This window comes from Hoplias malabaricus, chromosome 1, assembly GCF_029633855.1.
Source record: "Hoplias malabaricus isolate fHopMal1 chromosome 1, fHopMal1.hap1, whole genome shotgun sequence".
Lineage (NCBI taxonomy): Eukaryota > Metazoa > Chordata > Actinopteri > Characiformes > Erythrinidae > Hoplias > Hoplias malabaricus.
The window spans coordinates 42,676,099-42,702,088 of record NC_089800.1 but is presented as its reverse complement, the minus strand read 5'-3'; the positions used below and the strand labels follow the sequence as shown (position 1 = coordinate 42,702,088).

The following is a 25,990-nucleotide window of genomic DNA, read 5'->3' as shown; positions in this document are numbered from 1 at the left end:
GTTTCTTCTGTAAAAGCAGGTTCAGCCTCACAGCAGTTGCCACAAAAGCACACATTTATAAGTGGAAGACTAGGATAAGTCAATACTACCCTAAAATGTCTCTCTATATATAAAAATAATAATAAATCACACACACTACTGCATACTGAAGCAGTCATCAGTCAGCCTGACATCAGTCAGCATTTTATCTATGTTTGTGTTTAAGCACTGAACAGGAAAATGAGGTCATTATACATCATGACCCATGCATGAACTGCCTGTAGCTCCAGGGTAAGATTTAGTTTCCTTCACATTAAGAAGTGAATAATGATCTCTGCACTTTTGCACATAGCTGCCAGTCTCTGATGGCTATAAGTCGGCAAGGTAATAAAGCAGGTGTACTGACCTGTTTACAGTCAGAGTCAATAAAGCTCACTTAGCCTCGAGGACACATGCACTAATGGTTCAAAGTTCAAATGGTAGAGTTCACTTAAACAGACTGGACTCATCTGGTCAGCAATGAATAATATTATACCACCTGTCTTGATAATGAAAAGGGCAGTAAACAGCTATTAAACTTTAATGAGATGTGTGGGAGAATCATAGTGACGGAAGCTCTTCATGTCTCACTGTTATTGTGTGCTGAGTCTGGCAGTGCTAAGTTCTACATAAAAGATCATGTTCCTGAGGGGCCAATGAGCATCACTGAAGTCCACTGTGTCTTAAACAGAACATGAATACCATCTGAACCCACAACCTCAGAACTTGTTGTGCCACTGTGCCACTTGATAATAGTATATAACTGATGTCTATGTATTAATATTAATTGCATTGCATGAGGAACACAAATGACATAATTGTCGTGTTACGTTAGAAGTGTTAGATATATACTGTCCTCCCTTTGAAAGGTGTCTTGTCTCAACCTTAAAATACCTGTTCAGTGCATCCCTGATCTTTACAGAATATAATCTATGCAGCATGCCGTCTTCAGCACTTGTTTCTTATGTAAATACTGGGTAAAGGCCAGGTCCCCCAGCACCAGTCAAACAAGCAATGAAAATGATACTTCACTAGCTGAAGCATTATTGCCTGCACAAATCAGCTGCAACCATCCCTTCATGGCTCACCTGTATGGCAAGAAGACACGCGCAGAGAATATATCCCATAATTAGAGCAAAGCGCTTTTGTTCCTTTCCTTTCATTATTACAATTAGCCTACTGAACCCATCCTGGAAGGTGGGGAGTGGGCTCTCTCCCTTCCTCTGTGATAATGACCGTGAGATTGGGTCTGATGAGTAAAGACTAATGAATAAAAGCGCAAGCAAAGTGAGCAACAGTGAGAAACCAGCCTACACGGGATTCAAGTCAGAGCTTTGTGTGTGGAAGCTATAAATAGAAAGAATGTTAGGTAACCATGCTCGATTCACACGCTGCCACTATAAAAGTGAATTACTGATTCATTTGTAGAGCTCATGAGCAGAGGCCCAGGGTGATTCATGGCTTTCTTTGATTCCCTGATACCAATCTGACTTAAATCGGATGGGAGAATAATGCCATAATCGCCGAAATGTGCTGAAACAATATATCTCAGCCATGCCCGCGTGGGGATTTGAATAATTCCACAGCCCGATCGATTCAGGTGAGATGACGGGTTATAAAACAGAGGCAGGGGTGTGACAACAACACCTAAAAAAAAATGGGCTTCTCACTACATCTGACAGCCGAGACAAATGCCTGTCCTCTCAGCACACTCTTCTGTAGGGTCACGTGACTAGAGCAGCTATTTCATTTCATATACGGTGCCTCATAGACAGAGCTGATTCAATACTAAAAGTGATCACTGAAGCTCAGCTCTGTTTACATTATTTACAATCGATAGGTCGAACCTATCAATAGCAACATGCACTATATGTCCATAACATTATCCCTCCTTTAATGCAGGGGTGTTCAACCTGTCCACTCACTGGTCTCTGGCCAATAGCAGCGCAAGTACAGCTTTCATCTGGAAGAACTGTTAAGACGAGTGGCTGCAGTGGAAATATAACCAACGCCTGTTGTGCACTGGTTTAATAGAATGTGAGTGACCTTGAACAATGCAGAGAGAGTCAGGACAGAGTCATGGTTTATTTACTGTTTACAGTTTGTTCAGATCAGAGTGAGATATAATACTCTTGTGGAAATGATGCTGAATTCTGCTGGTAAAAATCTGAGTATTTCACAGTAAGGTCCTGCTGAGCTTATTAACAGCAGTAAAGTGGGCAACGCAGAATACACATGCAGAATGTTCCCTCTTTTATTTCCTGTTTCAAAACAAAAACGTACACAGATCCATCTGGTTTAGCCTTCTGGAGTCTGAGGCCTTTCAGCCATGTCTGAGCTGACCTGATATGCCTTGATATTTTAACAAATTTCACCTACCTAAAAAATTGTTCCCAAAAAGCTACCCATGCTAATACTCAGCACAAACCTAGAAACAATAATCTGAGTGAAGTATTTGTGTAATTCACCTGTTTTTTGTTTAAATGAACTCTAAACAAAACCCAGAGGTGCTGATATATAGTGAAAAAACACATCGTAAACATTTATGAACTTTTCTTTAGAGCTCTGAACTTGAAAGTAGTACAGAGCACTCAAACTATACGACAAGCCGTTTTTCTCTCTATCAGCCGAGCTCTGTGGCTCCATTTACAAAACATTTACCGCCAGCTTCAAAAATTCCTTCACTAGAATATACTGAACTAGCATAATATCGATGTTAATAAAACAAGCTGCGAAAAAACAAGTAAAATATATTTCATTAACTCATCACAAAATGAAATGGTTCCTCCTCAGGCAGCTGAAAAACGTGACTGTGCGGTTTTGGAGCTCCATGCTCAGTGTGAAAACACAGCCATGTGAATTTGTTTATATGACTAAAATGAGCGTTTTCACACATCGTAATCCTCCAATTAGAGCTGCCAGATTAGCATGCTATTATTATATGATTCTGAACGGGTGGGCCATCAAGGGTCCCGTTCTGAGACTCAGAGACAGACATGCCTCTTGTTACTTATTTTTCTACAACAACCAGGTAAAAATAAATTTTCCATAAAAATTTCAATAAAAATTCCGTAAAGTAGGCCCTTTACGGTTTCTGGTGGTATGTTTATTATGTTTCTAGGACAAAAACATGCTGAGTTGTGTAAGTGTTTTGGTAACTTTGGGTAAGTTCTGATTTATCCTGCCGGTAGGAGCACTGACTACAGAGGGTTAAGGCTCTTCCCACACCCCCAACACACCATCAAGGACAATGCCACATGCTGTAAATGAAATGAATCCAACATTCATTCATTCATTCATTATCTGTAACCACTTATCCAGTTCAGGGTCTGGAATCATTGGGCACAAGGCAGGAATACACCCTGGAGGGGGCACCGGTCCTTCACAGGGCAACACACACACACACATTCACGGACACTTTTGAGTCACCAATCCACCTACCAACGTGTGTTTTTGGACTGTGGGAGGAAACCGGAGCACCCGGAGGAAACCCACGTGGACACAGGGAGAACACACCAACTCCTCACAGACAGTCACCCAGAGCGGGAATCGAACCCATAACCTCCAGGTCCCTGGAGCTGTGTGACTGCGACACTACCTGCTGCGCCACCGTTCAGGGTTGCAGTGGGTAAACATTAACTATTTTTGAGAACATTGTGAATAGTTTATCTACGTGTTTCACTGTGTTTTACTTTAAAAGTTAAAGTTAATGGAGAAAATAAAAGATTCCAGTATTTTAATTTTAAATACAAACTAGAAAGACACACTGACTGGCAATGTATGTTGTGTGTCTGTGTGTGTGCTGTGGGTGGGTGCTGCTGGGAGTGTGGGGGAACAGGTTTCAAGTAAACACACTAAGGGGACATATGTCCAAAAATTTTGAGAACTCCGCCTGAGCTCTGCCATGCTCTGGTGCACCTTTTTCAAACACAGGTGTTCACACACACAGCTTGAACAATCTCCTTAGAAAAATACTACCATTAGAATAAGACATTCTGGAGCAACCAAGCACTGAGCAGCAAGTTAACACCTAGCATTGCCCAGAGAGTTATAGAGCCCCAACTGGGCTATAAATAGAAAATGAGCTCTCAAGTCTGAAATGCTGAACACAATCAGGCATCATTACTGGTTTGTTAATCAGTTTAAGAATAAAATGTATCTGATTTGTGATGTACATCTTTTTCATCACTCCTCCTTGGATCACCACCTTAACGTGGTGGAGGGGTTTGCGTGTCTGCGTGAGCCTAGGAGCTATGTTGTCGGGGGCAATAGCCCCTGGTAGGGTCTCCCAAGGCAAATTGGTCCTAGGTGATGGGCCAGACAAAGAGTGATCCATAAAGACACAGATGAAAAAGACAACGAGGACACAGCCTCCCTTGCCCGGAGCAGGGTTACCGGGGCCTCACCCTGGAGCCAGGCCTGGGGGAGGGGCTCCTTGGCGAGCGCCTGGTGGCCGGACTTTCACCTATGGAGTCCGGCCGGGCTTAGCCCGAAGGGGATACATGGGTCCACTCTCCCATGGGCCCACCACCTGTGGGAGAGGTAGTAATCCGGGTCTGGTGCATTGTGGATCGGGTGGTGGTCGGGGTCGGGGGCCCTGGCGTTCCGATCCTCGGTTACTGAAACTGGCTTTTGGAACATGGAACGTAACCTCTCTGGTGGGAAAAGAGCCTGAGCTGGTGCGCGAGGTTGAGAGGTACCGACTAGATATAGTTGGGCTCACCTCGACACACAGTATGGGCTCTGGAACCAATCTCCTCGAGAGGGGCTGGATGCTCTTTCACTCTGGAGTTGCCCAGGGTGAGAGGCGTAAGGCAGGTGTGGGCTTACTCATAGCCCCCCGGCTTAGCGCCTGTACGTTGGGGTTTACCCCAGTGGACGAGAGGGTAATTTCCCTGCGCCTTCGGGTTGGGGAAAGGGCTCTGACTGTTGTTTGTGCTTATGCACCGAACAGCAGTTCAGAGTACCATGCCTTCTTGGGGACCCTAGAGGGAGTGCTGGAGAACACTCATTCTGGGGACTCCATTGTTCTGCTGGGGGACTTCAATGCTCACGTAGGTAATGACAGTGAGACCTGGAGGGGCGTGATTGGGAGGAACGGCCCCGCTGATCTGAACCCGAGTGGTGTTCAGTTATTGGATTTCTGTGCTCGTCACAGTTTGTCCATTACGAACACCATGTTCGAACATAAGGGTGTCCACAAGTACACCTGGCATCAGGACACCCTAGGCCGCATTTCGATGATCGATTTTATAGTCGTATCATCTGACCTGCGGCCATATGTTCTGGACACTCGGGTGAAGAGAGGCGCTGAGCTGTCAACTGATCACTACCTTGTGGTGTGTTGGATCAGATGGCGGGGGAGGATGCCGGACAGACCTGGCAGGCCCAAACGTGTGTTGAGGGTTTGCTGGGAACGTTTGGCAGAGGAACCTGTCAGAAAGATCTTCAACTCCCACATCCGGCAGAGCTTCGACTGCATCCCGGGGGAGGCTGGTAACATTGAGTCCGAGTGGGCCATGTTCCGGACCTCCATTGTTGAGGCGGCTGAACGGAGCTGTGGCTGCAAGGTTGTCGGTGCCTGTCGGGGTGGCAATCCCCGCACTCGGTGGTGGACACCCCGGGTGAGGGGGGCTGTCAAGCTGAAGAAAGAGTCCTATCGAGCCTGGTTGGCTCAGGGGACTCCGGAGGCAGCCGACAGATACCGAGGAGCCAAGCGGCTCGCAGCCTCGGCAGTCGCTGAGGCAAAAACTCGGGTGTGGGAGGAGTTCGGTGAGAACATGGAAAACGACTTTCGGTCGGCTCCGAGAAGTTTCTGGCAAACCGTCAGGCGACTCAGGAGGGGAAAGCAGTTTTCCACCAACACTGTATATGGTGGGGGTGGGGAACTGTTGACCTCGACTGGGGACGTCACCAGACGGTGGAAGGAATACTTCGAGGATCTTCTCAATCCCACCGGCACGTCTTCCGCAGAGGAAGCAGAGCTTGGGGACCCCGGGGGGGGCTCGTCTATCACTGGGGCTGAAGTGGCCAAGGTGGTAGGGAAACTCCTTGGTGGTAGGGCCCCGGGGGTGGATGAGGTTCACCCCGGGTTCCTCAAGGCTCTGGATGTTGTGGGGCTGTCCTGGTTGACACGTCTTTGCAACATCGCGTGGACATCGGGGGCAGTGCCTCTGGACTGGCAGACTGGGGTGGTGGTTCCCCTTTTTAAAAAGGGGGATCGGAGGGTGTGTTCCAACTATAGGGGGATCACACTCCTCAGCCTCCCCGGTAAGGTCTATGCGGGGGTACTGGAGAAGAGAGTCCGACCGATAGTTGAACCTCGGATCCAGGAGGAACAATGCGGATTCCGCCCCGGTCGTGGAACACAGGACCAGCTCTTTACCCTCGCTAGGATCCTGGAGGGTGCATGGGAGTTTGCTCAACCAGTCTACATGTGTTTTGTGGATCTGGAGAAGGCATTCGACCGTGTCCCTCGGGGTATTCTGTGGGGGGTGCTCAGGGAGTATGGGGTACTGGGCTCTTTGTTACGAGCTATCCAGTCCCTGTACAAACAGAGCAGGAGTCTGGTTCGTATGGCTGGCAGTAAGTCCGACTGGTTTCCAGTCGGAGTTGGACTCCGTCAGGGCTGCCCGTTGTCACCGGTTCTGTTCACAATTTTTATGGACAGAATTTCTCGGCGTAGCCAAGTGGCGGAGGGTGTCCGGTTTGGTGGTCTCAGGATCCCATGTCTGCTTTTTGCAGATGATGTGGTCTTGTTGGCTTCATCGAGCCGGGACCTCCAGCTCTTGCTGGACCAGTTTGCAGCCGAGTGTGAAGCGGTAGGGATGAGGATCAGTACCTCCAAGTCCGAGTCCATGGTACTCAGTCGGAAAAGGGTGGAGTGCTCTCTCCAGGTTGGAAGTGAGATCCTGCCTCAAGTGGAGGAGTTTAAATACCTCGGGGTCTTGTTCACGAGTGAGGGAAAGATGGAGCGTGAGATTGACAGGCGGATCGGTGCAGCGTCAGCAGTAATGCGGGCTCTGTACCGGTCCGTTGTGGTGAAGAAAGAGCTGAGCAGAAAAGCAAAGCTCTCGATTTACCGGTCAATCTACGTCCCAACCCTCACCTATGGTCACGAGCTTTGGGTAGTGACCGAAAGAACGAGATCGCGGGTACAAGCGGCTGAAATGAGTTTTCTCCGCAGGATGTCTGGACTCTCCCTTAGAGACAGGGTTAGGAGCTCGGACATCCGGGAGAGACTCGGAGTGGAGCCGCTGCTCCTCCACGTCGAGAGGAGCCAGTTGAGATGGTTCGGGCATCTGGTTCGGATGCCTCCTGGACGCCTTCCTGGAGAGGTGTTCCGGGCATGTCCAACGGGGAGGAGGCCCCGGGGCAGACCAAGAACACGCTGGAGAGACTATATGTCTCGACTGGCCTGGGAACGCCTCGGTATACCCCCGGAGGAGCTGGCGTCGGTGGCTGGGGAGAGGGAGGTCTGGGTTTCTTTGCTCCGACTGCTTCCCCCGCGACCCGGATCCGGATAAGCGGTGGATAATGGATGGATGGATGGATGGATGGATCTTTTTCATCACGTTTGCTTTTAAATAATGTAGCGTGAGAGTACCTACATATTTTAAAATTGCAAACCTTAATATTTGTTTGATTACATTCTTCTCACATGACTGTACTCACCGCTCCGAAAAGCTGTGTTATGAACAGAGAGGAGCAGATTAAAAATCAAGTCTGCTTTTATGCACTGTTTTGGCCTTAAAGGGTTAAGCGATTAATTAAATATGAGGAAGGCATTTTGTAAGCTGTGCCATAGCGGAATTTAATATTGTTTATGACTGTCTATGATTATGTAAATATAGTTTTATGTTTACACAGTTGGAAAAAAACTAAACAAAACAACATTCTTTATGTGATTGTATCTGCTCTGTTGGAAAAGTCAATATTAAATATTCATGTTGTGTGTATTCAGGTTACTGGTTCATGCTGAGCTGTTAATTCACATTTAATTACATATTTACAGTTTAATAGACCCATTATTTCAAAGTTTGTTTTGAGCATTAATCACAGTGCTGCGACCACAATATTGTGAATCATGATAGATCGCGCTGTGACACACTGTGATCATGACAAATACCCTATCAGGATCTAGTTAGTAATAACCCATCCATATACACCCCCCCCCCTGGCCTTTACAGAGTCCAGTCCAGCCTACACAGCTGCATTTAGCTGTTGAACTAAACAGTCTGAAGGGCCATAATTACCGATGGTTCAGGCACACGTTTGCAGATGTGGGGTGGATGGTGGGGTCAGCTGTAGCTGTTTATCCACTATGATTTCCTGCAAATAAATGTAGCAACAACTTAATAATTAACATATGCCCAGCCCAAAAATAACCCCCAGTGTTACTCTCTCCTTTTTTGTATGGAGTTTATTTTTTCAGGCAGGAAAATGTAAACAAGAAAACTGTTGTTTATTTGCAACTCTTTTTCCTGTTGCTATTTCTGCCAGCAGTATGTCCGTATCGTGACTTCTGTCAAATGCCTGAAGGCAATGAAAATAACGACTTGTTTTCTCCAGACTTTAGCAGAGTGAATACAGACATAATGATGTTAATAGAGAAAGCATCGTAATTTCAAGATAATAAGACATTAATTGGAAAAATTAACAACTACTTTGACAAAATCTAATTTAAAGTCAGTATATATTCATTCACTTTCTGTGCCCACTTCATCCTGTTCAGGGTTGCAGTGTATCCATAGCCTACCTGGAATCACTGGGTGCAAGGCAGGAACTCACCCTGGGCTCCAGTCCGTCATCACACACTCACAGTCACTCACACACACACGTACACACCTGTGGAACATTTTGAGTAGCCAATCTAAATACCACTGGGTTTCCCAGAGGAAACCTGTGCAGACACTGAGAGAACACACCAAACTTCTCACAGACAGTCCCTCAAATTGGGGTGTGAACCCACAACCCCAGAACCCTGGAGCTCGGTGATAGTGACACTGCCTGTTGGGCCAAAACCAAATTCATCATAAACAGAGATCATAAAAAAATATATAAAAAAGTCTAAGTAGCTAAATATTTACACACATGTGCCAGAAACAGGAGATACATCAAATGTAAAGTGGATTTATGGTTTTGCATGAACTTTGGTTTGTTAATATAAAAAAAAAGATCAGAATCACACTCATGGAACTCACATTTTCATTCACAAACTCACGATTAGCTTAATTTTATGTATTATCCACAAGGGGATGTCTCTCACTATTGGGAAGTGCTCAACAGGGCTGTCGCTATTTCTATGAGTTTGTATGAAAGACATATGTGCCATTAAAAGAGTTATATGAGAGATGGCATTTCTCTGCCTTACAGGGCTGCACTTTTTCATTCAGGAAAGCTGTAGCCTTTTCTGGAATTTTCTCTGGAAGAGCTGACGAGTGGAATCTATCCCTTTACCAACACACTCACCTCTGTCTCATTTCAAATATATTTCAATGCTGTGCTATTTGTGTTTACTGTAAGAGGCAGGTGAGAAAACCTGTCACATGACATTAGTTTTGCATATGCATAATTTAAAAAAATAACATTTCAGTTTTGGTTTTGGCAGTATTGCATATATTTTCAGATACTGTCAATTTAAGCCGCAGTGATAAATTGTAAGTGTATGACTTAAAAAAAAACCCTCTTTAGAGGTGGTTTTAGCAAATTTGTGGCTCAGTGTATGTCACAGTTATATAATGCAGGCAGTGTTACAAAGATACCATGTGCTATGTCACATAGTCACTATAACTAACCTCCCCCTCTCTACATCACCCAGCACAATGCTAGCCAGCATAGCTATCTGATAGCTAACACAACAGTGTTCTCCTCCAAGCGAGTTGAGCTGTCCAGCTTCACTTTGTTCGCAGCCGTTTGAAAATTCCTCATGTAGATTTATGTTGGGTCATGATTACCATACAGTCTTGGGAACACTGCCCTATGGCAAAGGACTGGCAGCTTTATTTCTTAGACTGATTGTCAGCATTGGGGCTAATGTGGCGCTGAAATAAGGTAATGATGCCTTAGCGTCCATCACATGCTGAAAGTGCTGTAGGCAGGGCACTGCAGGCCTTCAGCTGGAATGGAGGAGCTCTGGATCTCCATATGAATGTGTTTAGTAATCACTGCTTCTACCTAGCTTGCAAAGTGCTTCATTACCGCACACTGCAGCGTGGCTGGAATAAAATGAGAGCTCTGTCTGCCTCCTCTGCTGATGTACAGTCCACAGAGCGTTTCTGACGGGCCTTTTCTACGTCCTGATAATGGTAAAATGCATCCAGTGTTTTGGGGGACAATGGATTGCCACTGCAATTTTAATTCTATTATTATATTTTTACAAAATTTTCTCCCTAATTTAAGTCAGGGCCAATTTATCCCCTTGCTACCAAGCTGGAAGTGTGAAGGGCTTTTCTGGTGACAAGTATACCAACAACAACTTATTGGTAGTGTTCATTTCCTTAACAGAATCTATGACAAAATACACAGATCAATGATAACATTTTGACCACCTCCTTGTTTCCACACCCACTGTTCATTGTCTCAGCTCCACTGGCCCTACAGAAGGATTTTTGTTGTTCTACAATTACAATTGTAGCAGCACTGTTCAGTCTGATCCACTCATACCAATACAACACCCACTAATGCACCAACACCACGTACATCAGTGTCACTGCAGTGCTGTGAAAAATCCACCACCCAAATCTTACATGCTCTGTGGTGGTCCTATGGGAGTCTTGACCATTGAAGAAGAGGGTGAAATTGGTCAAACAATGTTTGCAGCGCAACAGAAGGACTACAGTCTGTAATTGTAGAACTACAAAGGGATCCTATGGTCAGTGGAGCTGAGAGAATGGACAGTGAGTATAAAACATAAACTATATGAGAACTATGACAATATGATTTGCATTTTTTGTCAAAGAATAAAAACCAAATAAAAATGGGAAAGACTAATAAGTGACATGTTTTATCTCATTTGAAAACAGAAAATCCCCCAAAAATAAGTGAAAAAGTGAAAAAGAGTCCATACCCATAGAATCTACTGGCCCATGATTCACTGAGTTCAAACTCTGGGAGTTGACTCTGACTCGGTTTGTAAGAGCCTTCTGCAGCACACTTTGAAAGGGGCCATATTCCATTCAGCATTTAATGTTAAAATATTTTTAAATGTAACAATTCTTAAGCTATTGTTTATGAAAGATATTAATAGATAATACCTCTATAATAGTAAAACGTTTAAAAACAAATGATTAAATTAGCCTTTTTATCTAATTTAATGGACGGAAATTATACTAGAACCTACTTTGTCTGAAACAAGTCTCCAGCTACAGCTAAAGCACAGTTACTTGGAAGTTGCTTGGAAAAAAATGCTAACTGCTAAGTCTGTTATGTTACCTAACAGACACCTAAATGCACTGAGTGATGGGAGAAAAGGACACTATCCCACGCACCCAGAGACAGGGAGGCCAGTTATGATCTCATATACTCCTGGGCACTGACAACTAAGGCAATATCAGGGATCAAACTCATAATCTCCAAATGACTGAGCCAAAAAATGTGGCCCTGTAGAAGACAGAGATAAGAAGGAGCCCTGAAACAGTGCAGGCTGTGGCTTTTCGGTGACTGATGGGGTGCTGGAGAAGGTACATCACGGTAGAACTACAGTCCATGGGCCACACAAAGCGCCTGCCCTTTAAAAGCTTTCGAGTTCAACAGGCATGAAAGCCAAAACAAACAAAAAATGCCACTTTGTATGGTTATGCCTAGTAAATACAGGAGCAATCAAAAAGCAGCGTGCGCTGAAATAAAACATCTTCCTAAGAATTTCCTTAAAAAATAGCACTCACTTAACGTTCCATTTATTTCCTTTAAAGAACAGAGCGCCTAATATTTCAGTGTAGCCTTTTCAAATTGTACAATAATGGCTACGCAGAGTGGTAATGTAAACAGCTAGCTCACTGCGCTAAGAGTTTTAGAGCCTGTAATAATGCCCTTACACATAGCTGTGTACACTTTCACTGGGCAGAACAACAGAATGCAGCCAGAACAAACTGCTCTCTATTAACAAGCTGCATATAAAAAGGCAGAAATGAATCACCTCCGCATCAGCATCGCTGCACAACATCATTAATGCTCAGGAGAAAAGCAGCAGGCCACAGTCTCTTACCAGAGAGGTGAAGATGTAGGTGTAGTAGACAGAGAGCATGCCCAGCTCAGATGCCTAAGAGACAGAGGAGGGAGAGAGAGAGAGAGAGAGAGAGAGAGAGAGAGAGAGAGAGAGAGAGAGAGAGAGAGAGCACATTAAACACTTGTTTCATCATTATACACCATGATGCATGGCCTTGTAATTAAGCTCTGGTCTCCTACGTCCTCCGTAGTCTCAATGCTTTGAAATGCACTTACTATTTTCTTGATATAACAGTGTGATGTATGTATCCCTAACATCCCACTCACTCACTGTCCATTCAATAAATACACATTACAGCTCTATACAGCAATCAGCCATTACATTACTACCACCTCCTGGTTTCTACAGCTCCACTGACCACACAGGAGCACAGTGTGGTCCTACGATTACAAACACTGCTGTGTCTGATCCACTAGCGCCAGTGCAACACACACTAACACACCACCACCACGCCAGTGTCACTGCAGCGCTCAGTGGTGGTCCTGTGGGGCTCTTAGCCATTGAATAACAAAGTCAGTGGACAGTGAGTATAGGAAGGCGGTAGTAATGTTATGCTTATTCATTATATCCAACAATTCTTTTGAAACAAAGGGTGTTAATAGGGACCACTCTCTGATGCAGAACTTGCCACCACTCTTCTGCAAAGGTTTTACAGAATTTGATTGTATTCTGCCAAGTAAAAATTAGTGAGGATTTTAATATGATTGGGGAAAAAAAATGAAAGGGTCTGCTTTGCTTTGCAGAAAGAAAAAAAACTCATATTTTTCTCATATTTTAAACAACCAAAAAAGTACAGTACAGTAAAGCTGAAAATATAGAGTTTACAGTTACAACATGAAGAATTCATGTAAATATCACATATTACATCAGTCCAGTCATGTTTCCAAAAGTTATTTTACATTCTCCAGGGTGTGAGGTGAATATTTGTAAAATTTCATTGTAGAACTTGGTAAATAAATATAACAAAATAGCCTTGGGGGTGAAATGGGGCGTATTTCATTACTTACTTAAAAATCTACAATTATAAAATAAAAAGGTACAATTTTGTTGTCTAATTAAAGGTACTTTGTAGCAAGGTGGCGCAGCAGGTAGTGTCGCAGTCACACAGCTCCTGGAGGTTGTGGGTTCAAGTCCCACTCCGGGTGACTGTTTGTGAGGAGTTGGTGTGTTCTCCCCGTGTCCGCGTGGGTTTCCTCCGGGTGCTCCGGTTTCCTCCCACAGTCCAAAAGCACGTTGTAGGTAGATTCGTGACTCAAAAGTATCCATGTGTGTCGTCCTGTGAAGGACTGGCGCCCCCTACAGGGTTTGTTCCTGTCTTGCGCCCAGTGATTCCGGGTAGGCTCGCAACCCTGAACTGGAAAAGTGGTTACAGACGATGAATGAATGAATTAAAGGTATTGAAGGTGTAGCCTTGAGGGCACCAACAAAATGACAGTTTTTTTCTGACAGGGTACATAGCAAATGAAAAAATTTAGGTCATTAGTTACATCAGAATGTACTTAATTTATGTAACAGCTTTTAAATATGTATGAAGTATAGCATAATCATCTTTATCATCATAGGAAAAGTGATGTGGTGTTAATGCACTCTGATTCTGTTGGAACATGAATGAATGTAGGAGTGCAGAAAGTACAATGGGGTGTATTGCATTTTGGAGCCTTGTTCAGAAGCAGATCAAAGATGACAAAAAGAGGACTCTGCTCCTGATCCATCAGTGCCGTTCTATTCATCAAATGGAAAAGGAAACAGCGCAAAAAAAAAAAAAAACCAGCATTTCAATCAAATGTCACAGAATCAAAACATTTTAAAACTTGGCACTCTGTGACTGGCAGACAGTGGGCTATATGTGTGTGTGTGTGTGTGCGTGTGAGTGTGTGTGTGTGTGTTTGCAGAGTGTGTGCAAAAAAGTTGTTCATGTGTTCGTTAGGGTTCTATGGAAATTATCAATACTGATGAAGTTCATTCATTCATTCATTGTCTGTAACTGCTTATCCAGTTCAGGGTTGCGGTGGGTCCGGAGCCTACCTGGAAATTACTGGGCACAAGGCTGGAACACACCTTGGCACCAGTCCTTCACAGTGTGACACACACTCACACGTTCACTCACACACACCTACGGACACTTTTGAGTCTCCAATCCACCTACCAACGTGTGTTTTTGGACCATGGGAGGAAACCAGAGCACCCGGAGGACACCCACGCGGACACGGGGAGAACACACCAACTCCTCACAGACAGTCACCCGGAGCGGGACTTGAACCCACAACCTCCAGGCCCCTGGAGCTGTGTGACTGCGACACTACCTGCTGCGCCACCGTGCCACCCCCTGATGAAATTGAAGCAAAAAAAAATAAAAAATCTAATACCTTATATCAGATCATTTAATATAAACTGATGTGCAATTTAAACTCAGTCATATCCCAGTCACATGATTCTACCAAGTTGTTAGGTTAAAGGCTAGCACAAGTTTTCAGTAAAATGTGCAGCCACCACTTCTTTTGTGTCACTGACATAATGCAACTGAGCAACACAACACTCTTTGAGGAGAGCACTAATTGCCCAGTGTTATGTTATGCTAGCTGTGCATCATTATTATTATTCATTCATTCATTAAGCACTTATCCAGTTCAGGGTCACGGTGGGTCCAGAGCCAACCTTTAATCATTGGGCGCAAGGCGGGAATACACCCTGGAGGGGGCGCCAGTCCTTCACAGGGCAAATTATTATTATTTGAAATGCTTAATATTATGCTATGGACGTATGTCAAAACATTACATTTTCTTGACAATTTATTAATTTTCCTGTTTCCAATTAACATCTGGTCTGTAAATGCCCAGGTTTTCCAGGACACATGTGAACCATTTGTTATTAAGCAGAAAGTGAAGTGGCCAGAGTGGAGATAAATATCATTAGATAAAAAAGGATGTCAATAAGGCTCACCCCCCTGTGAAAACTAATTGCATTTCCTATATTCAGGAACAAAAGCCAAGTGAAGTCTACTCAGTGATTTCAGCTGGCTTCTCAAATTATTTATTTTTTCCTTAATGCTCCTTAGATCTTGTTCATTAATCTTGTAGTCTTGAAAATGAGGATCGATAGCCATATCAATTACACCATAGTGAGAGAGGGAGTAGCTTTTTGGAACAGATAATGTTCTGGTGCCACTGCATAAACATTTTGTACTGAGACACAGCCAAACTACTGTGGCTTAACTCACTCAGCTCAGTTTAGAGAAAAAGAAGAACCATCTGCACGATCTAATAAAGAACAAAACATTGCCTCGAGGGGAACTTACAAAAATGTTTGGGAAAGTCTGACAGGGTATGAACAGTTGTTGGGGACAAAATATGAATGAAATATCAGAAACATTTCAATAGTATGTGAAAGTAGTTCTCAAAGCAGGGCTTGGTCAATATTGTCCAACTGACAACATGTTTTTTTTTCTACAGCCTGTGGCTGAAATGCAGCATCTTTTATTTATGTAAAAGTAAGTTAAAGCAGGAACTACAGAGAACAAACTGGTGCACATTTTCTAACAGTAAAATTGTAAAATTGTCACTTAGAAAATCAACCAAACATGCCCAGGGGTGTTCAAACCTTTGCATACAAATTTAGATTTGTGTCATTCATGCTGAGAACATACTATATGCATTAAAATATCATTAGCTCTAGCAAGAGAAAAACAGGACCATTAGCTAATTATCGTGTCCTTTTAGTGTCCTTTTAGGCAAGTGTGCCCACTCAGATGCCATCTTGGCAATGCCTCAAGGCATTTATTTAAAGTCATAGACTAGGCTTCTGCAATTTTTGCATTGCTATATATATATACTTGGAAATGGATGATGACATTTTGTATGAAACACATATTTGTAATATGTAATATTCTTGCTTCTCTCTCAGCAACAACAGGGCAATGAAGGGTGTCCAAGTTGATCCTCCAAGTTGATTGGCTGTTTATGTTGAAGGCGGGACTTCCTGTGAGACAGGCAGATCTGATTTAGATAAAGCTTTATTTGAAGCGGCTCTGATACAGTCACCAGGTTGAGTGTCACAAGCTTTCCTATTCATTTTATTCAGACAGAGGCCAGTCTCCATTTTTATTATGTCTCTAGCTTTTTACGAGCCTTGTTTTGGTTGTTTTTAAATTGTAACCAAGACACTGAAAGGGATGGATTTTGGGTGGTTCATAGAGGGGGCATAAAGTTGTTTGCAAAAGATTTCAGTTGAATAAAACACCAAAGGTTAGACAGGTTTTCTCCAGATGTGCATATTCTGTGCTGGTCTAATGGAATTAACTATGAATTGACCAATAGAACAAATAAATAAAAACATGACAATAAAACTGACACATTAAAGTAACACTAGGTTAGATTTGGCATTTTAGCTCCTGCACTCCCCTATCATTGCATCAAGTTAGAGGGAGAGGGTTGGGGTAATTTACACCAAAAGTTGCGTAAGTGCCGTTTCTGCAGTGCTGAACCTGGAATAGCAACAACAGAGGCTCTGTTCTACTTGTCTCAGGTCTATGAAGCATCATAATGATTTTAAAACTTTATTATTTATTCTGCACTGGCCATTTATGTTGCCAGCAGTTCCCCAGGACAAACTCTTTGTATATATGAGATTTCTAAACAGCAGTAATTCTGTTACAGCTCATGCCATGCTTATTTTACATTAACGGTTTTTCATGCATTCTCAAATCAGCGCTTCAAGCTTTAAAAACCCTATCAAAGGCCTGGTCAGGTAGCTGAGAGGTGAGTTTAGTTAGTTCTCCAGAGTCAGCTCATGCTTTTTTGGAACAGGAGGTAGAAAACGCTTATGTTTGCAGGATCCATCTCCTGATTTTGTAGCAGATATCTGTGTGAAAGCCTCAGGTCTCCTCCTAGCTTCGGCACTTATTATATTGTGTAGCTTTAAGATTTCAGAGTGCTTCTGAACCTCTACCTCATCAATGCTCTCTTTATCTGCAGCAAGGCCGCCCCCCTGAGCCTAAGACGTTGGTACATCTTCATTTATAAAGCAATTACTGCTAAAGTCTCTCATTATCTTTCCACTCTGGTTTCAATAAATTACGACTCCAACCTCCGCTCACAGCCAAAGCTGCACTAGTTCCCAGGGTTAGGACTGTACTTGGACAGACTTTAATCATCAGCCATCTGTCACTCAGGTCTTGGAATGACTTACACGATTCTATAAAATCCCATTTGCTTTGGATGATTTCACGGTTCGTTCTCTGTTAGTGAAGATCTTAAAACAATTTTTAAAATGTCTCAATCAAACCACTCAAATGTGCTGAGCTATTTTCTCCAAAGTAAATGAGAACTGGGACCCTTCTTAAACACAGCAACAAACACTGGTAAAATACTCCCTGGACACAATATCAGAAACGCGTATGTTAAATAAACGTGATAAATTGCAGTTACAGTCTGTAATGGTGCACCTACATAACCTCTCAAAGCATTGCATGCCACCTGTCATATTGATCTCGATTAAATATTTTTTATTAATGTTGTCAAAATTTACACATTTAATGTATTTTATAATCCTATTTTATTATTTAACAAATTTGTCCGCACCTTCCTCTCGTAGTTCACCTTTTTTAGAGCCTAATAATTTAAGGTTGTATCTAGTGATGTTAAACCAACATCGCTACTGTTGAGTTCATGAAGTAGTATTTTATTTATGTTGAAATATATTAAAAATCATAACTAACTCTCACTCTTACCCTTCCTACCTCTCTCTCTTCTGTTTCATCTCCTTTGTGAGCAGAGCTGTGCTGTAGCGTTAATGTTCTCCATTAAATCTCGTGTGTCTGATGCTTAAGGTGTCCCTGAAACTTATTCTCAGCAAATGAAGAAATTATAATTCATAAATCATCAAAAATACACTGAGATATTTTAATAAAGAAAAACGAATGGTTTCTTCTTGCCTGTTTGTCATGCACACTACACATTTATCTCCCACCCAAATATATAAGGAAGTGCTAGCATTTTATTTTATTTTTTTCATTCTTTAATTGAAACTGGAGATTTATAATAAAGTGGCCAGTTGAAGTACAAGCCCAGGTATGTAATAAAATGGCCAGTATGTGAAGCTCCAATCTGAGGTTTTAAATAAAATACCAGTAAGTGGAATTAAAAGTGGGGGCTTTTTCAATAAATGACATAGTTTGCTGTGTTTTGTTTTTTTAATATTTATTCTCAGATCTAATTTCATCACATGGTCTCAGAACATACTCTTCATTATCCACAAAACTAGAGTGCTTCAATTTTCTAAAGACAACCATTTAAAATCTGACACAGAAAAACTCAACTCTAAGCTCACAGATACATCAGCTACTCCAAAAACGGGAACTGCTACTCAAATTGAAACCAGGCTACTTTTGAAAAGTCAAAAAGTCCAATCACAATATGCTTCAATTACACAGCAATTTTTTGAAGAACATCTCTTAGTAAGTGCGGCTATTCAGAACGTTCCCCAGCACTGTGAGCTCTCATAGGCTTTAAACAGTACTTGAAAAACTCTTCACCCAGCAATCAGAACAACAAAGGGCCTGATTCAAGTCATCATCTAATTAACAAACCCTTCATAAATCAGCATGTGCTTGTGTGTATGTGTGTGCTGGTGTAAATACCAAACTGGACAGAACAGTGAGTCCACAGGGCCAGAGTTTGAAAACCTCAGATTCCAAATCTAGAGCCATTAAAGCCCTCTTACTCAATTAGCCAGAGATGCTGCAGAACAACAGAATTTTGTTCCAAGCATCATGGCTATCAAACAATGACTAAAGGTTGATTTCTGCCTGAAAGCCCACAAAACCTAATGAGGGCATTGACATTAGCATAATGCATAAAAAGAAAAAGAACAGGTGTAAAATATTAACACCCCCTGCTAACTCCTCATTACTTTTTTTTTAATCAATGTGTTGCAGTCTACATCACTCTGTATAGCAGCCGCCATATTGGTACTTCCACATTACTCAATTCACGTGTTTAAATAGTTTTATTGTTTCCTCCAACACTTTTAGTCCTCAATTAGATGTTAAAATTAAACAAAAATAAGAATGGATCCCTGACACATTCGTTCAGATCACATTTGTAAACAGAGGTCCATTCTTCTGTGTCAGTCAGTAGAGGAGTTCTGTGTGTTCCAAATAACGCCATGCTCCCTACATACTGAACATCAGAGATAATGAACCTACAAATACTGGACACAAATTTATAGCCCACAAAAAAATTTTCTGCATAATTTATTTTAGCAAATTTATTTTTAAAACCTACACTGTACCTCACAGAACGTGCAGGGATTCAGCTGCGGCTTTACTGTTGCGTGGGAAAATCACTCACACAAGAAAATCTTTACAAATTTAGGACGACAGTTTTGATAAAACGTTATCTTCAAATAATCTGTTACACTCTCAAAGCACAATGACATAATAATGAGAAAAAAGAATACATGCCTTGTGTCTGTAGTCACTTGCACACTGAAACAGAACATGAGTGAAATAACACGATTACTGAAACTTTTATATGACTTGTGTATGAAGAACTCCTCCTGAAGAATTTACCTTCAGATCCTATGACAAAATGCTAATATGGCTAACAGTGCATAACAATCTTTCTATCCTCATTATGCAACACAGTGGAATCCTTCAAACCCCTGACGCAAAGAAGTGGTGTGTGTCTGTGCTTTTTTTGAGAGTTTTGAGATACTACAGTGCAGGAGAGTTCTTTTCCATCTGTTTACATTTGTGCTGCTTTTTGACACCAGAATATCAGTCTCCAATATGGTGTCCATACTAAAAAAGTCAAGTGACGCAACCCATGGATATTCTGATTGAACTGTTTATGCACAGCTTGTATCTCCTCAAAAGTGAGGGGGGGGGCAGCCAATAACATCCAAGGATCATCAGGCTCAGTGCCAAGTGTCGGCTACAGGGCTATAAATTTCCTCAAAACTAGGCTCTGTTGTACTGACATTGTGTTTTCTAAAGTAATGGCACTCCATCCCATATATGTAGGATAAATAAAAGTGTCATTTTTATGATGCAAAACTAATCATCCAACATCAGCACCTGACCTTGTTAAAGTTTTCATGCCAGAGTGATATCAAATGCTCACAGCCTTCTCAGAAGAATAGTAACTGTTACTGCAGCAGAGGGAGGACTGATTTTGAAGCTATAATTTTAGGGTAAGAATACTGCCCAGTGTTGCTTTATGATAACTACACTATATGGCCAAACATATTTGAACACCTGTTCTTCCAACATGTCCTCATAATTACAGCTTCAAAATCATTGTGATGCTTTATTGACCTGTAATAGAGAGAGCAGACTGTACTCTGGGCTTAGCACTGCGGAAATAGCACTATGGGATTTTGGAAGTGAGAGAGAAAACAACCCCCTTCCCATCTCCATTAATTTCAGGACAGTGTTCATTCATTCATTCATTCATTCATTCATTCATTATCTGTAACCACTTATCCAGTTCAGGGTCACGGTGGGTCCAGAGCCTACCTGGAATCATTGGGCACAAGGCAGACTACACCCTGGAGGGGGCACCAGTCCTTCACAGGGCAACACACACTCCAGGACAGTACTGTAAATGTGAATTACACTCTGTACCTGTAGGGGGAGCCCAGGTTCAAAAATAGCAAATCTTGCTTTAATGAAGCAGTGAAATTGATGAAGTACCTGATGCAATCAAAGTCCATTAACAAAGTGTTCCACTACATGATGTCGCCAGAGTCGACCAAGAGATACAAGCCTTCATAGTGACATTTGGGCCTGAAAAATCTGAATCCACGTCATTTTTAATTCATAGTTAGTATATATTTAAGGTCAGTGCTCAGCGACTGCCACCCACACCCACACCCAGCAAATTCTGAAGATACAAGCAGTTCAAAACAAGGTCTATGACAACTTTGTCAACTCAGCCTTAAAGTTCAAGACATTTCATTTTTCATTGAGAAAAAAAAACACAAAAATACTGTGTACTTAACAGAAAGTAAATCTCAGAATTGAGTGTGTCCACCGTTTGCCTTCATTGCAGCTTCCTGTCTTTTTATACATCTGTTTTCAGTTTTTATAAGAACTCTCAACTGATATTTTCCTGCACCTCCAGAGATCAGTCTTAAAATTGGGTTGCATATTCCAGTAATGCTGAGGTCTGGGCTCTGAGACGACATGTCCACTGATCTGAGAACATCAGGAGATACTTTGTTTCAATTCTTCTTTGTTGTCTATTTCCTTTTCAGATTGTTGGCTTCTTGACAGTTCCACATGCTTTTAGATCTCAAATCTCTAGTGTTTTCCCACAGTAGAAGGATGGACAGAAACACATGTGGTCTTTAGGTTAGAGAAGCAGGCTTTGGACCAGAGGTTTGCAAAATCAACCCCCCCCAACAAAAAAAGTGACATGGGGGAGTGAAGAACTATGGATTCTCCTCCCTCGAATCCATGGCTGAAGTGCTAAGTGTGTTACATGTGCGTTCATTCCCATGGATGGGTTAACTGAAGAGACTCCAAATTCTCAAGGGGTTTATAATGTAACAATTTCTTCAACTTCTTCTTCTTCTTCACATTTATTCAGCTCTGGTCAGCTGGAACCTAGTGGCCATAGATTATCTACTGTTTTTTTATGGACATCCCTGTGTGACCCACTCTATGGAGTATAAACTGGTTCATTCAGGAACTACAAAGCAATCACATTCTTGATCTTATGTCAGTTGCAGTTATGGAAAAAGTAAATAAAATCATTTTCATATAAAACATCTTAAATAACATGCATTTGACAAAAAATTGTAATTCATAAATATTCTTAATTTCGTTTTAGTGATGTTTGACTTGAATTTGTGATTTTGACTTCTAATTCATTGAGTGCTCTACCAGTCGTACAGATATTAGGATGTTCCTAACTTTTGATTCCACTTTAGTTACAATTAATTGATATGATAGAATGTTAGAAGTGAGTGGTTGGGGTGTATAAATATTCATTTAGGTATTCTGTGAGGTTACAGAGGGTCAGAGTGTGTGTGTGTGTGTCTCTTATTCCCTGGTGTGTTCCCACTGCTTGTCTGCTCCACGTCTTATTGCGGCTTCGCTAAGCCAAGCGAGGGGGGAAAGCAGCTAGAGCAGCCAAGTGTTTTTCCAACTTATGATAATTTTGTCCTTGTGTAAGTATTTTATAATGTAAGATCTGCCCCTGCAATTGACCATGTAATTGAATCCTGTGACTCAAGCTGGTGCGCGAGTGTGAATGGTTGGCAAACAGCTCCTCCGCTTTTCACCAACACCCAGCACATCCTCATCAGCTGAACACTGGCCAAATATCCCCTCTACTGCCACATGCTCTGTACTAACACACACAGGGAGCATAGGGAGAGAGAAACAGAGAGAGAGAGAGACAGAGCGAGAAAGAGAGGCAAGCCGTCTGAAAGGGTGAGGAGCTGTGGAGTAACAGTGAGGGTGAGAGACTAACAAAGCCACCCGCTGTGAACTGCACAACTCACTGGCACAGCAGAGCAACCACCGTCTCCATGGCAACAGGAAAAGCCAAGGAATGACCCGCGATGTCCATCAGATACTTTGATTAAGGCAAAATAGAACCGATGAGAGGAAGAAAGGGTGAGGAGCGGTAAATGTGATTGGCATACTTACAACAGCCAGAAGAGAGGGTGATGGAGCCCTTTGATTCTGTAGATGTAAAGTACAGAGTTGGAAAAGGGAGAGAGCTGGGATTCAACTGAACAGTGGACACAATTTCCACAAGGGCCAGATTAGTCTCCAGGGATACAATAGCCTTGACCAAGTCAGAGTGTCAAGTGTTCTATGATACAGATTCACTGGGTAATTATAGAGAGCCAAAAGCATACCCAAACACTGGCTGTGTGTCGAAGAAGGCAGTGAATCACAACTTGGCATAGCTCTATGACTTACATTATGTTGCTTCCACGATGATGACTGTGTTCTAGGTCTGAGAATAACACAACTAATGAGTATTTTGGAAAATATGACTACAGAACACAGCACCTGGTAATATTAAGAATATTCATGTTATTGAAATGCTAATTTTATGTTTTTATCAATTAATTACATTTTTTATTCTTATGTAAGTCTTCTCATCAATTTAACCACTGCCAATTTATCCCCCACTCACACACCACCAATGAAAACCATGGAGGGTGCAAGCATGCCACCACCAGTGGGATGTCAACCACCATTTCTTTCAATCCCCTGGACAGTTCTACATACATGCAGGCGAATCTGTTTTGGCAGAGACACCCACAGACACTCACACTGGTCAACACTGAGGAGAATAGGAGGGTCATCCTGAGAAAGTGAGGTCTCTATACCTCAAATAGCTCAGACATTACTAGTGATCAAAGCAGCACTCTGTCAATGATAAAGCTAATGCTAAGACTGCTGCGCCACTAAGGAGTGCATAGAGAATTGGATTTTATATGATACGGTATTGAATCCATGCATTATTCTCCAACATCAAAAGAGCCCACTTTCTGTTCAGCCGAGCATTTACTGATATAAAGGTACAATAATGTCCCAGGATAAATCCTATTCACACAAGATGAGCCAGTACACTTGCCATGAGCTAACAGGTCAGTAAGGGTATAAAGACACATTATGAATCACTGCAATGCAAAACAATATATTCAGTATGTTGAAAGGCTTAATCTTTAATAAAGATAATTTATAGAGCTAAACTGCATAATGCCGTGAAAATTTTGGAGTAAATGTTGAGGAAGCAGAACAGGCAAAACAATCTATGCCATACTATTTTTAACCCACTTTTCCCACAGTTTTTGATTACTGACTAGGTCTCGCCCAATCACCTTAATATGTTTCCAAAAGCTCTGACAACAAAGGCTAGAACTGGCTTCTTTCAAAATATGTGAAACGCCACTGCTTCTTTTCAAATTGCCACCAACATACAGTTATGCCATTGAAAACTCAGCTTCTGACAACTGAGTTCAAGTCAGCATCACTGGACTCAAATGTGCAGTCTCCTGATGACCATCATTTTTTTAAATAATGCAAAATTAAATACCATATACTGGGAATTTTACAACAAATTGTGAAATCAAACGTTATTAAAACTAGCCTTACACCTGCCAGAGTTTAGCAAGCTCAGAAGGTGAATGCTTATTCGTCAGCTTAAGCTTCTACTTTGAATTCTCCATTCTACCTTAAATGGGCACCTGAACTAAATCCTGCAGCATTAAAAGTGGAACTGAATTTCCAACAAGAATCTGGTGAATTAGCCTCACCATAGTTTCTGAATAAAATTTAAATGCTATGCCTCGTCTCATATGCCTTACCTACAAATGTGAACGCAGGGTCATTCACTCAGTCCTCCTCTCTCTCTCTTTCTAATCTGGATCCTGCCTTCCGCTCCTCCTCTAACAGCCATTAATCTGCCTGCTCCTGAAATAATGGGCTATGTTTTAATTATGACACAGCCATATGCTGCTGAGAACCCATGCATGTATGAGTTCTGTCACCTTCCCATCTAATCGGCCCACTTAAAACGGATGGCTATAGCCGTGTCCCATCACCTCAGTCAGCCGCTGAGGCTTTATTAGAGAACTTTCCTAATGAGGATTTGCAGAGGCAGCAGTGCTTGAAGAAAGTCTGAAAGTAGCAGCTGAGTAAAAAAAAAAGGAAAAGATGGGCTGTAAAGTGCTCAGGAACACTGCACAGTGGGAGAGAAGGCCTAACTCAAAGGTGTGTTAAACTGGAGAGAAATGCTGCTATAAATAGCCTTTCACTTCTCTAAACTGTTGCTTTTTTTCTTTTTACAATGGCTAATCTCCTGCCTGCTCCAAGGCTAAAGCTCATCTGTGCTGATCTCAACAGGCCACTTCCGCACACTCCTTGACTCCCAATCACACAGCGCTTGTTATTCTTTTTGCCGTGGACACAAGAAGCAGTTCATCATCCATTCAGGTCTGAATTCTAATCGTGACTTCCAGATAAGACTTTGGCAGCAGTTTCCTTCACACTGAGCCCAGTTCCACCTCTTTAATGATCTCTGTGGTTGACACAAATATCTAATCTGCTTCCATTACAGCACCTGGTGTCTAAAATTCCTGATCAAAGACAAAAAAACATGCTGCCTATACTGCTATAAGTTTGTATTTATTAAATGGATTCATCATGCAGGTGGCATTTGGACTCACAACAGCGTATCTCTCACTTAATTGTGAAGTCTTTGGTGGAAACAATTATGGAATGTCCCAAAATTTAAAAAGATTGCCCCCCCCACATAATCTCTGTAGAGAATTAGAAAATGCTCACCATGCTTAGGATGCCAAGGGTGTGCTAGAGGGTTTTAAGGCCCTGGGCAGTGAATCAATGAAGCTGTATTTTTCTGGACTGAAGAAGCATGTTCCAGTACTTTTTGGATGTGCTTGAGTGGTGGTTGTAATCAAAAACTAATCATCCAACACCTGTACCTGACCTCACTAATGCTCTAATACCTGAATGCAATCCAATCTTCACAGTAAATCTTCCAACTACTATGAAACCGTTCTATGAAAAGTAGAAGCTTCTACTTCACCCCGGAATTTTTAAAGAAACACTGGTCAAGCAGGTGTCTACCAATGCTTGGATATAGTATGTCTACAGTATGTATTTATGTACTTGTATCCTGACATATCCTAACCTCACTAATGCCTCTTAAGGCAGAATGCAAATCTTGTTAGTAATGTTTCAACATCTGGGGTCAAGCC

The 25,990-nt window shown here is 42.2% G+C and overlaps 1 protein-coding gene across 2 annotated transcripts in view; it reads right to left on the bottom strand.

Moving 5' to 3' along the window:
• The window catches only part of grik4 (glutamate receptor, ionotropic, kainate 4), a 472,752-nt gene that overhangs the window by 129,283 nt on the left and 317,479 nt on the right, over positions 1–25,990 (bottom strand). For both annotated transcript variants that reach the window (XM_066662916.1, XM_066662922.1), the window contains one exon: positions 12,224–12,277. In XM_066662916.1, the coding sequence (XP_066519013.1) occupies positions 12,224–12,277 (54 nt within the window). The remainder of the gene's footprint in view (positions 1–12,223; positions 12,278–25,990) is intronic.